General features: G+C 37.8%; 3 protein-coding genes across 3 annotated transcripts in view; 1 reads left to right on the top strand and 2 right to left on the bottom strand.

Moving 5' to 3' along the window:
- The window catches only part of aven (apoptosis, caspase activation inhibitor), a 38,727-nt gene extending 31,679 nt beyond the window's left edge, over positions 1-7,048 (bottom strand). Inside the window, exons 1-2 of the mRNA XM_053336873.1 lie at positions 6,851-7,048; positions 3,608-3,779 (exon numbers count right to left, since the gene is read on the bottom strand). Of these exons, the coding sequence (XP_053192848.1) occupies positions 3,608-3,779; positions 6,851-7,048 (370 nt within the window). The remainder of the gene's footprint in view (positions 1-3,607; positions 3,780-6,850) is intronic.
- Positions 7,049-8,033: 985 nt separating this feature from the next.
- LOC128376865 (muscarinic acetylcholine receptor M5-like) lies at positions 8,034-9,569 on the top strand. The gene has a single exon (XM_053336720.1). The coding sequence runs from the start codon at positions 8,034-8,036 to the stop codon at positions 9,567-9,569; it is 1,536 nt and encodes a 511-aa protein (XP_053192695.1).
- A 2,560-nt stretch (positions 9,570-12,129) lies between these two features.
- emc7b (ER membrane protein complex subunit 7b) lies at positions 12,130-15,559 on the bottom strand. The gene is made up of 5 exons (XM_053336622.1): positions 15,200-15,559; positions 13,908-14,027; positions 13,646-13,784; positions 13,285-13,365; positions 12,130-13,028 (listed from the first exon to the last, which is right to left on the bottom strand). The coding sequence occupies exons 1-5, from the start codon at positions 15,430-15,432 to the stop codon at positions 12,876-12,878; spliced, it is 726 nt and encodes a 241-aa protein (XP_053192597.1). The 5' UTR covers positions 15,433-15,559; the 3' UTR covers positions 12,130-12,875.
- Positions 15,560-15,668: the final 109 nt, after the last annotated feature.

Here is a 15,668-nt window from a genome sequence, read left to right as displayed (position 1 = left end):
AGAACTGACACGCCGCTGCAACACTCTCCAACTCTCTAATGACACGAGAGAAAAAAAAAAGTCCTATAAAAACAGTTTAAACACTCATCCGTGGTTAAAAATGGCCTCATAACTTTCTGTGTAAACAAACAGTAAGTCTAAGTCCTGCAGAGCTTGTCAGTGTAAACTCTTGGATAATAGGCTAAAACTGTCACTCTGGGCCTAATCAAAGAAATCTGATCACACTTTATGCTGAATAATATGTTGTACTTATCAAACAGTTCATTGGCAGGATTCAACAGATTAGTTTTCATCCAAATACAGACTATTTAACTTCTTCCTTCAATGATGTTTAAATCGTAGTTTGACTTATAATTAGTGTTCTTCCCATACTGTTGTTACGCTTCTATAACCCCAAGCCTCAGAAGCAATGCAAAAAGCTGCATTAATTGATTTTCTTCTGCCACTTGGGGGCAGTGCAACAAGCTGTGTGCACAACGCTGACTTTATAAAGTTTATAGGATGAACATCATGGCAAACAATGATTTCTTTACAATCCAGAGGACACAGAGAAACATTGGCTTTCATCTAGAATCGTTCTGTCCACCAAATGAGTCCAAGTCCAATATTCACTCTCCTTTTAAGACATTTTGGACTCAACTGTTCATCATTCAGTTGTTAACATTTTCTCTCTGCCATTTGGTGCTCAGTAGGTCATGTACAGAGGGTTTATCAGATCTACATGAAGTACAATTTCCCTCTCAATACAGACACAATTCGGAAAGATGCTAAAGTACTCTGTAGAGCTGAGTGGAACTGCAGTGTAAAGTAATTACTGTATGTGGGCTTGTTACTACGAGCAACACCTTTCACATTACACATCTTTTGACTGTTTATATAAATAATGACAAGTGCAGCTTTATCACACAATGAGTCTGTCGAACAACTCTACCAGTTTTCTAAAATTAGGAAAAAACTGTGGAATGCAACCAGAACAAATGTGCTAAAACATAAGTAGAATAAAATGGATAGAAAACATATTACATATCCAAAGGAAATCTAATTTACATGTTTTCCATTTCATTTATAGGCCATTATAGTATAATGGTTGATTTTTGTTAAATAAACACATCTAGGTCAATGTGTTGGCGTAACCCTATTTTGAATAATGGCGTCTTAATACTCATACCGCATTCTGTTCGTTTGTGAAATTCAAATGATCTAACACTAGATAATATGAAGCCAAACATGTCAGACTTTCAACACCTGTTAATAGTACAATTGAGTGCTATGAAATTACCACACAGTTGTGTAATGTTGAAATGCAGAAATTATTCCTCTTTACAATCCCTTTATTCACTTTGTAATGTAAGGCAGCTAGGGGGAAAGAGATGATCATTGAATTGTGCATTCATACTGGATGGGCTCCAGTACCTCTTCACTACTCTTCACATACGCTGCACATGGTGTAACAACTGATTTAGGTTAATGGGAAACCCATTTGATAATTTGCTACACTAATTATACCTGGTCTTTTATTGGCCAATAAACATGCTCCTAAACACAAATAGGTATATTATACCAATTTGTATCCCTTACCCCTATTTGAGAATCATGTGAATGAGTGTTTATTATTCTATTTGTTATGACATAAAGAGCATAATATCACAAAGTATACTGTACATTTGTCTGACAGACAGAAGATGACTGAGCCTATCTTCAACTCACTCCTTGTTAGCTTCACCATCAACGATCCCTACAGGGATCAGAAGCATGGAGGATAAAACAAAAGCATCCAATGCTAACCAATCACAGTTATCTCACTATCCATATGGTATCACCATGTCGCCTGTATTTCTGAAGAGGTGCATATCAATCATAGAACTTCTGACTAATGAAGGACGCGCATGTTCCTACTATGCTTTAGAAAGATGACACACTCATTATTAAGGTAAATAAGAGGCAAATATAATAAAAATATGAAAGTAAAGAGAAGATTGAGGATTGATTGTCATTAACCAGAAAACAGGTTATATATTTTTCATCATTCATAGCATCATGGAATTTTGGCATGTTTCTAAAAGTCAAACAAGAAATAGCTGCTCACTGAAACTGAATTTAAAGTTGAAGTACAGGATGTTTGCACACCCCCCCCCCCCTTCTGGCAGTGAGAGTAATTACAAAAACACTGACTTTATAGGCTCTGCTGTAGCCTACTCTGCTGCTATTGTTGTGGCATTATAATGGTGGATAAATAGTTTTGAGCATCACACAACCACCGTTAGCCGAGGGCTAACTGGAAGTTAGGCAGCTCGGCCAGCAGAGGTCTCTTGTATGGATGCTCTGCCCATAAAGCCACACTATGCCTTCATCCGGCCAGTGTGGTAATATCAAACCCAACAAAATATTAAAAGCTTTTTAATCTGGTGTCAAATCCGACACCAGATTAAAAACTCATTACAAAGAAACATAAAGAGATTCATCTGGTGGTAATAAGCTTAATCAGCATTGTGTGAACTCATTTGGCAAGGGCTTGAATGTAACAGAAGTTCATTTATATGTAAAAGTTCTGCACTACAGGTTTAAAAACCACATGGTTTGTAATATAATCAGCAGCAAAATCCACATCAGTAATAATTAATAAATGCTAGAAAGCAAACAGCCAGACACACATGACTTACACTGACTAAATGACTGCACGCTTGGTAGCTACTAAATGAGGCTTCAACCTTGTTTGTCATATTTTAAAACAAAAGTTGACAATTTCGGGAATGTCACTCCTTATTTAACCCAACTTGAGATATGAGTTAAATGCGACAGTCTCAGATTGGGGCTTTCATTCGGGAAGATTGATCAGTCTCATATATGTAAACATCTTGTGCTCTGCTCTAATAAGATTGTATTGAGATCTGTAACTTGTATTCCTCGGGGTGGGGGGGGGATTAACACAATCAGAGAGGAGACTGTGAGAAAACCCAGGGGGGCCAAACACTAGCCAGTGAGGCTGAAATTAGCAGACATAGACAAACAAGGATCTTCTTTTTGCAACCGTCTGACAGCAGTGTCCATACAGAGCAATTAAAGTCCGTTAAGACAACAGACATTTCCTTTTAACTAATTAGAATGCAGAGACAACTTCGGAAAAAGAACAGTGAGACTCAGTGGAGTATTTGACACAGTCGATTTCCACATCATTATTTAAAGAAGATGAATATGCAAATTAATTGTTGTTTATTTACTAGACAAGTCAACACAAAAGCATTAAACTCTGCACCACTCATTTAATACAATGATGGATTCATTATGGTTGGTAAAAAAGAGCCAAGAGTCATCTGTGCGGACTGAGGCAAAATCATATACAAAACACAGCAAAATCAGGTTCATGCTTGAGCATTTCTCTTTATTGTTAATACTACTAATTTAAATAGAAAAGCTTCTTAATTTTTATCTTTGAGAGAAGCACAATGAGCACAAATCTAGTCACAAAACACTATGGATTAAAGTAGTATTTCCATTTTTGTGAGGCTCTTGTGTGTGAGTTTGTTCTCCAGCTGAAGCCAAACTGGTTTCTACAGCTTTGGTTGGCAAAAAAAACAAATTCTTGTGGTCTTTTGTGGCCTGATCTTACCTGCAGACTCCAGCAAGACATGGTAGTCGGTCCCTCTGTGAGCGGGCGTGTCATCAGTGGGCTCCTCCTTCTCTGACTCTGCATAACGGTCCCAGTTTGACTCTAGCTTCCTCCTGGAGAAAACTTCCATCCTGTCATCCTCCTCGTGAAAGTTATCCTCGTCATCTTGACCCTGAAAGGACATGGGAGAGGTCACAGTGAGAAGCCTGCGATTCAAATGGTGCACATATTCAGACAGTCTCTCCTGTAATGCATTTTTTTGTATTGCACTCAACTGTAGTCATAAAGAAATGACGGGAGTAGTTAATGTGAAGAAAGACATGTTCATCTCTGCTTACTTTCACACCTCTTAAACATCTGGCCAGTTGTTTGCATAGTGCATTGCAAGTGGCAGTGTCCGATTAAGAAAGTTAGAAAAATTGAGAGTGGGTTTTAGGGTGTTTTCAAACCTATAGTTAATTTGTTCTGGTCCGATTCAGTGGATGAGTTAGTAACCTTTGTGTGGGGAAAACGCACCAAGAAAATGAGTCCAGTTGAACCTGACTGAACAATACAGGTTTTGAAACACTCATAAACATTGTAAAACAGTCCAACAAGCACTTTGTTTAAAGTATACTGAGGCCTTTAGTTTTACTCTTCCTGGGCCGAGGCTAATTACAATTTATACGTAGCATATTGGCATATGGGGTATTGGGGGATTATGAGTACTGATCTGGATCTAGCTGTATACTTCACTGTGTAGAAGAGACAAGAATCTTTATTTTATGTGTATGGCAACATCAGGATTGACTTAAACTTTGCTTTCCTAACTGTAAAACAAAATGTAACGGGAAAAAAAATACAGATACAAATTTACTGAATTGTTATTGATTAAAATAATGGTATCCAAACTCAGATCGGCCCATTGTCACCAATCAGCGACCCAACTATTTGAGTCAGTCATTGTGTCACTAACGGTCTGATAACTGACATCAATATCGGTATCAGTACATCTTCAGTAGGGGTGGGAATCACTAATGGCTACAAGATACAATATTATCACGACACTTGTGTCACAATACAATATTATTGACATTTTAAATAAATTGTGATATACTGCGATATATTGCAATTCATTTTCAACTGCAGATTATGTCCCCAACGGAAAACTTGGTCCTGCACGCTGACTGTCACCTCTGCTGACCTCACCAGAAAACAAACTAGAGCCCTCTAGTGGGCTGAAAAAGCAATTGATTTTATTACTCTAGTACCAAAAACTTCAATTTTCATTTGCAATTCATAAAATAAAAGATTGTTACTTGGTGCCTGTGTATCGATACAATATTGCCAAACAAAATACTATGTACTAGTATCATACTATGCTGTATCAATTTTTCCCCCCACCCCTAATCTTCAGTACATGCACATCGAGAACATGTGTGAAGGGGTTGAGTGACAATTACCTGCACAAAAAGACAAAATAATACCTACTAAATGCTTTCTTGTCCCTAATTCCTCTTCCATTTTACATGAACGTGACCCTGTTTTGACGGCTAATGGTAATCCACAGTATTGGAGAGACATTCTGTAGGATTTTTTGTGTTTTTCAACTGTACTGTCCTCCTCTGAATGCCACATTTAAAGCTGTGAAGCAGCAGCTGGATGAGGTGAAGAGGGACACTTAAAAAAATACCTGATGCAAAAGATGGTAGGAAATTTCATGAGTATCAGCTGTAGCACAGACTATCTTTCCACAGAGAAAGGGAACAGTGTTTTGATAGTGAATTCTTGTATAGTGTATGTAGATTATGACATAGAAAGTGTACACATAAGTGTACACATGACATAAACAACTAATTCAGACTTTATTTTTACCAATAGTTAATATTTCCCCACAACACCAAAGATAATACTTTAGTACTGACACTGCTTGACAAAGTGTAGTTCATAAAGCATTTTGTGGAGTGGTCATTAACACATAGCCCTTATTCATAATTGGTATCTAAGCCAAATAAAAGGGTCAAGCTAAAGGGCAAGTCTAATTTTCTATGACAAAGACACCTGTGCCAAAAGTGAACTCATTAAATTTGTCTGAGTCATAGATTTTTACCTGTTTTGTCACACGGCTGCACAAACCTCTAATATTGCTGTCATGGAAATGCGTAGGGTGGTTTTTACACAGCTTTTTTTTTTCTTAGTAAGAAAACAAATACACATTAAAAAAATAATAATAATTATGCTCTTTTTGATTTTTCCACAATATCATCACGACCACATGGTAGCTATGAGCACCAAAGGAGATTTTTATGATTGCAATCAAGGAACTCCTATGTACCAAAGGGGATTTCTATGATTGCAATCACACATCCCCTATTGTTTCCCTTCTAAGTCTGTAGTTGCCATGGCAGGGGCATCAATTGACATAACATCCCAGTGGAAATTAAGCTGAACCCTCTAGTGTCATATCGAAGACCCAGACTGTGCTATGATAATGCTAAAAGTGGCTGTGGAGAATATTTCAAGTGCCTGATCTAATAATACACACCAAAAATGCTTATTTCCCCTCAACCTAAACCTATACATCATTAATTTACAATAGGTTGTGATCAAGTTGATGTCAACCCACTTATTTAATGTACAGTACAGCAATGGTACACTGCTGAGATATTTATATTGCTGATTTAGAATGCTGCCAGTACTGTTACCATATGCATTGAGTAAATTATTCAAGTATCAATATTTAGTAGACCAAATTCAAACAGTCATACAACTTAGCCCTTAATTGCACTTATTATGGTTGCTGTGACACTTATTTACACACATTTATTTTTGGGATTAATAAATTGCTCTATCTATCTATCTATACAACTTGAATTGTACTGCAGACTGGGGTTTTGCCTTGATTAATTGTTTGTTATAAAAGTCACGTATCAGCAAAAGTGTTGATGTCATGACATTGCCTAAACTTGGCAGTCTAGTTATCTACAATGTAAACACACAGTATTAAAATAATTTTAAGGCTCGCTATAAGCTTCCACAGTGTAGTCTGGCCCAACAGAGTTGTGGCACCGGCTAATATTAGATTGAAATGTGTGCTATTTAGGCCGGATTAAAGAAGAAGTCCTGTTAAGTTTTACAGTATCATTAAATGATTGTGTGCGTGTTCTTGGTAACGAAAACGACTCAATCTAACAGATTTTCAATGGGGTTTGGCAGAGCGGGATATCAGGGCTGCCTGTGGGACTAACTTCCACGCTCTCTCACCCGGTGATGGAAGTCCGCTGCACGGGGTGGCCCTCCACGTCCACGGCCCCGGTAGTGGTCTCTCTTGCCCCGGCCACGTTGGTGGCCTCCTCTCCCTCTTCCCCGGTGGTCACCGCCAAAACTGTCGCCGTCGTTCCCGCCTCGGCCACCACCTCTTCTCCAGGTGCCACCTCTGCCTCTGCTCTGTCTGCATTCCATTGCTGTCAACTGAACCCGGACAGTTTAGCGTGTTGCACCCGACAGTTGAAGTGAATGAGTGTTACATTGAACAGTGTCGTCCATTGAATATGGCATTTCATGGTTCCGGGTCGAAGTTTTATTTCCCTAGGATAACGACGGAATGTTCCGCGAAGACTGTACTCTGCCTTGCTAGTAATCCTTTCGTCTCCATCCTATGAAATCGGGTCTTAGTTCAACCAAAATATTGAGTCCAAAAGTGTGAAAAAAACACTTCAAGTTTATATTTCAGTATTAATACTTTATCATTTTTACTAACTATGTCACAATACAACATTTCAGGCTATGAAGACTACATCTATAATCCATTACATCAAGGTTTCATCCTAATAAAAAATAAGTGGATAAAATTTAAAATAAAATAAATAAATGTAGAAAAATGATAAAGTCTAAAATAAAGTCTAGTCGGATTTTACATAAAAAAATGTATAATTTAAAAATGTTCTGTGTTTTTTAGAGGGGGCTTTTGTGCAGTGTGTTTTTGTGTATGATGAAAAAGGATAATAAAATAGTTATCTAAAAAAACTATAGGCTATTAAACATCCCCATTGGTTGAACTTGAAATTTGAATTCTCTTCAAAGACAAAATAAATAAAAATAAAACAGGACCTTTTTTATGGATAAGACAAAAAAGCAAATCAAATGCAAAAATCACAGTTCAGTATATTTTTTTGCATTTCTACTTAAGCATTTAGAAAAAGGCCAAAATATATATGTAAATATACTACCAGCAATTAAATAAAAAAATAAAGTGGCTTAATTACAAAAAGAAACATTATACTAAAAGCTCTTTTTGACGTATGAGGTTTTAGCTGCCAAAACATGAAAAATAAAATAATCATAATTGTGTCTCATTACTGTTTTTCTTTTCATTTCAGGAAAAAAACTCTTCACTCTACGTGGAGTCAGAGAGCAGCACTTCAACACAGACCGATAACCCGGCACCATGGATGTAGATCCTCCAAACGGAACTTTTGGCAACACGTCACACGTCCATGTATCTCCCCACAGCCTTTGGGAGGTTATCACCATAGCTACGGTGTCGGCCATTGTCAGCTTGATAACTATTGTTGGTAATGTGCTTGTCTTGCTGTCATTCAAAGTCAACAGCCAACTGAAGACTGTTAACAACTACTACCTACTGAGTTTAGCATTTGCTGACCTCATCATAGGAGTGCTGTCCATGAACTTGTACACCACATATATCCTGATGGGTTACTGGTCCTTGGGGAACCTTGCATGCGACCTCTGGCTAGCAGTGGATTATGTAGCCAGCAATGCTTCAGTTATGAACTTACTTGTCATAAGCTTTGACAGATACTTCTCCATTACAAGACCACTGACTTACAGGGCTAAGAGGACTCCAAAGAGAGCAGCCATCATGATAGGCATGGCGTGGCTGGTGTCTTTTGTCCTCTGGGCACCACCAATTCTCTGCTGGCAGTACTTTGTAGGAGAAAGAAAAGAGTCTCTGGATGAGTGCCAGATCCAGTTTTTAACAGAGCCGGTGATCACATTTGGGACAGCCATTGCTGCTTTCTACATCCCAGTCTCTGTTATGACCATCCTTTACTGCAGGATCTACAAGGAGACTCAGAAACGGACAAAGGACCTGGCAGAGCTGCAAGGGCTCGCAACTGAAAATGTTCCAGAGGGGAATAAACCACAGAAAACTATAATTAACTCCTGCTTTCATTTCACCAGAGAGAAGAGAGAGCGGAGTCAGGCCTCCTGGTCTTCATCGAACCAAAGTAACGCCACTAAAACTACTACTAGGTCAGATGATGCATGGGCAAAAGCAGACCAGATCACTTCTTTTAACAGCTACACCTCCTCAGAAGAGGAGGAGCATCACGTTTCAATAGACACCCCACAGGGCTCTTTCAAAGAACAAGGTAGCGGACAGAGTAATAATAACGGGCAAGTGACTGATTATACAGAAGATCGCTATTTTTCCAGTCCTTCAAAGAAGAACAGCAAAAAGTGCATCTCATATAAGTTCAAACCTGGCTCAAAGGGTAAAAACAGCAATCCTACAACTGCATCCCCCTGCCCACCTGAAGCAGAGCAGCCAGCCAAAAACGCTTCCCCTTCCTCCTCGACCACCTCCAAACCCATGGACCCCGCCTTGAAGAATCAGATCACTAAGAGGAAGAGAATGGTGCTGGTGAAGGAGAAGAAGGCGGCCCAGACCCTCAGTGCCATCCTGTTGGCTTTCATCCTCACATGGACACCGTACAACATCATGGTGCTCATCTCCACCTTCTGCGCCAAGTGCATCCCTCCGACCCTCTGGCACCTGGGCTACTGGCTGTGCTACGTCAACAGCACCATCAACCCCATGTGCTACGCCCTGTGCAACAAGACCTTCCAGAAGACCTTCCGCATGCTTCTGCTCTGCCAGTGGAGGAGGAGGAGGAGAGGCGAGGACAAGCTGTACTGGTGTGGACAGAACCAAAACGTCAACAATAAAATGACTTGATGTGGTGCTGAACTATTCTTGCAGCTTTTGCCCACATGTGAATTTTCTTGAAATACTGTATAGTTAGTGGTCATCTTCAGCATGAAGTGCTGCATGTGATTTTTGTGTTAAAGTACATGTTGGCGGAAAAATGAGCTGAGCCTGACACAGCACTTAAAACTGCTGTTCCAGATTATTACAGAGAAGAAAACATTCTGAATCTCATAAGTATGGAGGTAAGAAGATGCCACCAGAAAATAGTTTAATCATATAGTACATTAATAAATATATTAATTTAAAATATATATTGTGAATTCATGATTTTTTTTATTGAAATGTTGCAACATATATTTAAAATTAAAATAGCCAGTTAATAAATCTAGTTAATTATTCTGACTTTATTATGACGGATTAATATTTTAATGGAATAAAATAAAACAGAATCACAAAAGGCTTTTAAATGTAACTTCTTTTCATTATTATGTGTCTGTCACATTCCAGGTAGACACGCGTAAATTAAATTTAAAAATAATCTTAAAGTTTAAATTTTAAAGCCTTTTTAAATTTAGTTTTTGGGTAACATTTTCAAAATCTATTAATTAGTCTTTATGACACAGATTAAGTAGATAGAATTATTAACTGACAAGTTTAATGATCTTTTCATTTGTTTTTTAAAATGTATTTATTAATTAATGCATCATTGAAATAATCATCTATTAACAAATGTATGATAGCATTGATTAACATTGATTAGTTTATTAATGTATTATAATTAAACACTGTAAAAGTCGAATTATTCCAGTGGCACGCTTCAACCTCCATACATGAAGGTGGCAACATATTTATACATGAGTTTAGGTTAAAACTCACATAATCCTTCTTTATTCTACTGCTCACTTGCACTGTATATAAAGGACATACCATAGACTTACTATAGACACATTTGACAATTAGTTATTGTACGAGGGACACATTTCATTGATTCTATTGTTTGACACTTTACAAATATGTAAATTGTTTAGTGTATATCAGTGTTTACTAAATGTTGTATCTTTTGTTTTTCTATCTTGCCAGTTGCAATTGATCTTGTGTTCAAGGGCTAATCTGTACATTTCTGTGCATTTACAGCTGCATTAGTTTCACAGTGGTAATATGACATTTGAGATTGTTTATGGATCACACTTCTCTTCTTGTCAATATTCATATTACTGTAAAAAAAACTGAATTAAATGTTAAGGTGTTAAGTTCGATACACACGGTATTTGAAGTTAAACTTTACATGGATGGATGAGTGATGCTGTTGTAAATTATTGCACTTTTATGTCTTTGAAGGTGTAATGTCAAATGTATCTCTCTAAACTCTGTGCCTTTTGTTCTGCTCAGAGGCAAAAGTGCTTTGTGAATGAACCTGTGCTCATTGTCTGTCTGTGCAGTTTTGTGAAAAGTGAGTCCGTGTGTACTAATATGAACAGTGAAATACAAAACTCAAACGCAGAAAATGAGTTTAATCTGATCTGATTTGTACTTGTATGATTCTTTTTTTGAGAAACGATACAAATCATTACCCTGCTGCAGTAGTTGACCAATAAAACCAATGTGTCATGGATAATGTGTGCAGGTCAGAGGTCATCAGAGGTCTCCTTGGTCCCAAGAGTCAAGATGTTAGTGTAGCTGTTCTACATGACAGATCTCTTTAGTCTGATTCAACTTATAACTAGAAAAGTATTCAACTATTATACTAGAAAAGTCAGAATATATTTTTTAATATTTTTCCCTAAAAAGTGAAAAACTATGAATCATCAAAATAGTTGCTGAATAATGTTCTGTCAACAAACTGACTTACTTCTCTAAAATACAGAGCCAAAGACAGCCTGGGGTAGTTGTAAAGTATTGAAAGGCCAACTAATAAATGGATGGTTTTGAGTTTAAATTAAAAAAAAAAACTAACTATAGCCTACTGCCAGCCTTTCCCCTTACAGCAGTGCCTCTCAACCTTTTTGCGTGTGACCCCCTAATATCAAGCTACAGCATGTGAGCTTGTGACACCTGAATGTCCTTGGCAATGATCTCTGTTAATCTGTTAAAGTAGATCTACAGCGTGCAGATCTGTTGGATGACTTCTGTCTTGAGCTTGTTTTTGACCCAGTACCTGCAAGTTCTTTTTTTGGACAAGCATGCTCTCAACTCTCTGTCTCAGTCATGAAAGTACCCATTATTTGAAAAGAAAAGAAAAATCTCAAATGGCCTGTTTCAGTCAGATGCTGAACTGAGGGGCTGCATAAATGACCACTATATGATAAAAAAGGCATTTTCTAAACTATGAATCATTTAAAGATATTCCAATAGAGCCCCAGAATATAATTATAGACCAGGAAACATACATCATATGCTCCCTTTAAAGTTCATTTCTGATATTAGAAATAATCATTGATCAAAACAATCACAACTCAAGGTGCACTTACTGGCTTTTCCTAGAGCTTTAATCATATCACATGGTCTTCATCAGCTTTGCTGAAAGCTTTTAGCAAATATTAGTGATTCATGATCAACTGAGAACATTTATCCCAAACACATTTTATCATTGACTTTAATGTGGACTTTGCTGTCCGCTTTATTAAAAGTAAAGCCAGTTACACTTTGTAGAGTGCCTGAAAGCAACCACACAGCTCTTTCATTCTTTGAACTGCCAGACATTACCATATCAATTTATACACCTTAGGCACATATGTAGAATGTCAATTCTGGCCAAACAGTAGACACAAATTCAAATAAAATGAGAAGGCCATGTGCTCGCTTTCAAACAAATATGATCTGAAATAAAACACAGTTGTTATATACCATTGCAATTTATTTATCTAGGCTTTTTTTTTTTAAATAAGAATTTATCAGTCTTAAAATTCAATTTCTCTTCATTCACAGTCGTGTTACTGAAATTGCAAAAAAGAACCAAAAAACAAAACCCTGAATATGTATATATGTTTCCTTTCAGGTAGTGGAATTAGCAGCAGTGGAAATGCACACTGGAGGGTTAGCACAGAAAATAGAGATGATGAGTAGTATAAGTAAAGAGCAAATGAACAGATATTGCAGAGTTTTTAAAGAAATTTCTATCAGTGCAGTATGAAAAAAAAAAAAAAAAAAAAACTCGTACTTTTGTTTTTTTTTCTCCAATAGTATATAAGGAATCAAGATGCACTCAACATCTGTTTATAAAGAAAAACTGTACAATAGACCCGAAAAAAGAAAAAAAAAAATGACACTTAAAAATCTTGCTTCCATGGCATTAACTCGTGCTTCTTTATGCAGATTAAGGAGGCGTCTGCAGTACTACCTCCGCTTGGCAGCCAGCCTGGTACCCTTGCTGCTGCTGCTGCTTGCCTTACTGGAGCCCTTGGAGCCAGAGAAAAGTTTGGTCATGAGCTCAGAGACGTCGGGAAGCTCGGGGTTGGGGTTCAGCATGTTCATGGACTGCTCCATTTCCTGTGAAAAAAAACAGCTGTCAGGAACTGAAGGATAGGGACAGACTGATCATCCTCACTGTTTTAAAAAAATCCTTTAAAAAAAAAACTAATTTCACTGACAGTTATACTAGGGTATCCTTTGCCTACTGATATATATTAACTCTACTCTTTCATGATCTTGCACTGCCAGAATGAATCCTATACAACTCAGAGACATCACATGACACTTCATTTATACCCCACACTCCTGTGTTTCATTTGGGTTTTTTTTTTACCTTTCTCATCTCTGGGTCATTGGTGTTGACCACCTTGGGCAGCAGGACAATAATCAGCAGGGGCAGAACCATCATCATAACCTACAGGAGCAACAATGACAGTAAATTTAAACCAGAGTCGGAAGCACAACACATAAACATCTGTGTGGTTGACACTTGAAAAATATGAGAACAATTTACACTACATGAATAAGGGATGAACATCTTTTGGTATGATGTGAAAAAAGTAATTTCAAAGGATAAGTAGAGTATGGTTTGATTATACAATGAAATGGGATAACAGAAATAATTCAATAAGTTGGTTTCTATTACAGCAATAACATGCATTACACGTGATGAATAATGATTTTTTTTTTTTTACCATTGGATTCATAAGGAAGTCTGTCCAGCCCCAGGTTTCCCTCTTCATGAAATAGCTATGAGGGCCACTAGCTCTGATTTGGAGAGGATATGGCTGGCGGATTACTTCTGAAGTCTTGATGTGGTTCACAAGACGTGCCCTGTAAAATGACACATGGTTACCTCAGCAACAAGATGCCTCCGGACAAAATTGTTCTGATGAATGTAACAGGGTAATTCATGTGACAACATTATTTAAATGTTTGCCAGTAGTTAGATCTTACCTCATTTTACCCTTGGATGTGATATCAACACGTACTGGCTCGAATCTGTAAGTCGGGGTCACGATTTCCACAACGTAAGATCCTGAAGGGACGTCGTTTACAGCGAAACTCCCATCAGTTCTGCAACAAGAGATGGTAACACAATAAAATTAGTAAAGATGAAAAAAAAGGTATATCTGGGTTGAGGTTGAGGGCTGAGGAGAGGTCTTGTCTGAGAAAAGAGGACCTATATTCAAAAAGGTTTGGTTATTTTCATACAATAAAATGAAATCAAGGCCTCGTCTATGACATGTGCAATGATCAGTCAATTAAACAATTTGTTGCCAAAAATTTTGGACTTTTTAAGGAAAGGGGGGGGGGGGGGGGGGTCCAAATTCTCTGATTCCAGCTTCTTAAATATGAATATTTGCTGATTTCTTTACTATTCTTCTATGACGGTAAGTGGAATATCTCGTTTGGATGTGGACTGTTGGTACAAGAAAACGTTTCAGGTCTTCTCTAAGTTGGGGCCCTTTAAACATGCATGCTGTTGCACTGTAATTGCAAATACAATTTATTTTAAAAATACAATTATTTTATATTCAGTCCACTACTGTGCAATTTATACATTGTATAACTATGCATTAGAGAAAAAGTGAAAAAACATATTGTGTAACAGTACTTTTTTCTTCCTCCCTCTCCCATTAATCATCTCATGACCCCTCACATTTATCTGTGGACCCACTGTTGTTCACTGTTAATAATCTAATGATGTCATATAATAATATATCAGTCAGAGGGACCAAACCACTACTTTTACTGTAATACTGCAGTACTTTTACTGTAATACTTTAACTACACCAAGCTCATAATACTTATGTACTTTTACGTATAGGACAATTATTATATTGAAATATAGGTACTTTTACTTAAAGATACCTCCTCTACCACTGCAGTATTGTGTTTTTTAAGTGTGACATCTGTGACTTAACTGTACCTCAGGGTGACAGTGTAAGAACAGTCTCGTCTCTTGTGACTGAGGTTTGTTATGCTAACAGGTTCAGCTAACGTTACTTGACGTTCCTCACAAGGAAATGAACCAGTTAATTTTAGTGACAAGTCATTCATAAATACCTAACAGTGTTGTTGTTTCGGTTGGCAGAAGTTAATTACACATTTAAGCTTTTAATTTCGTACAAGAGTCAGCACCTGCCAGCTACCATCAATAGTAGCTTAGGCAACCGTTTAGCTTCGCCGGATATGCTAATGCTAGTTAGCCCACGTAAACAGTATAACTGTGGATGTTTTCTCACCTCAAAAATCCCACGTATTCTTCACCTTCCACTAAGACCCGAGCTGAGGAGACCCAGTCTTGTGTTTTAATCCCGGGGACTATCGCTCTCCCCTCGATTTTAAAGCGATCTCCGTTGGTCTGCGTGGATACTCCTGCGCCAGGCCCAGTGTCCATGTCGGTGAAACATTGCACCACGACGAGCACAGCCTGCATGAAAAGCCATAACAGCTGTACTTTTCCCCTGTGCAACATGTCGCCTGTCTTTGTTGTTTAATTTAAAATGTAATCTAGCTATATGTGCCTCAACATGTATCCGGGAGCAGTTTGGAGAAACAGCGGAAGACTGAGCTCAGCTGTCTCTGCGGAGAGCCTGACGTCACGTAAAAAAAACCCTTCAACTTTATTGTACAAACCGACAATAACAGGTCTCGTTCCTGGGAGATGTACTTCCTGTTGAAGTGACTCACTCATAACTCTTTCAAAATAAA

The sequence above is a fragment of the Scomber japonicus genome, chromosome 17, assembly GCF_027409825.1.
Source record: "Scomber japonicus isolate fScoJap1 chromosome 17, fScoJap1.pri, whole genome shotgun sequence".
Classification (NCBI taxonomy): domain Eukaryota; kingdom Metazoa; phylum Chordata; class Actinopteri; order Scombriformes; family Scombridae; genus Scomber; species Scomber japonicus.
Note: the sequence above shows the minus strand (reverse complement) of the source record. Positions and strands in the feature narration are given on the sequence as shown.

Bases quoted from the DNA above. Each gene is read 5' to 3' on its own strand.
- LOC128376865 (XM_053336720.1), top strand. From the start codon at position 8,034: ATGGATGTAGATCCTCCAAACGGAACTTTTGGCAACACGTCACACGTC.
- emc7b (XM_053336622.1), bottom strand. From the start codon at position 15,432: ATGTTGCACAGGGGAAAAGTACAGCTGTTATGGCTTTTCATGCAGGCT. The intron at 14,028-15,199 runs GTGAGAAAACAT...CTCTTGTTGCAG, and splicing joins GAATACGTGGGATTTTTGAG to AACTGATGGGAGTTTCGCTG. The intron at 13,029-13,284 runs GTAAAAAAAAAA...TTTTTTTCACAG, and splicing joins ATGACCCAGAGATGAGAAAG to GAAATGGAGCAGTCCATGAA.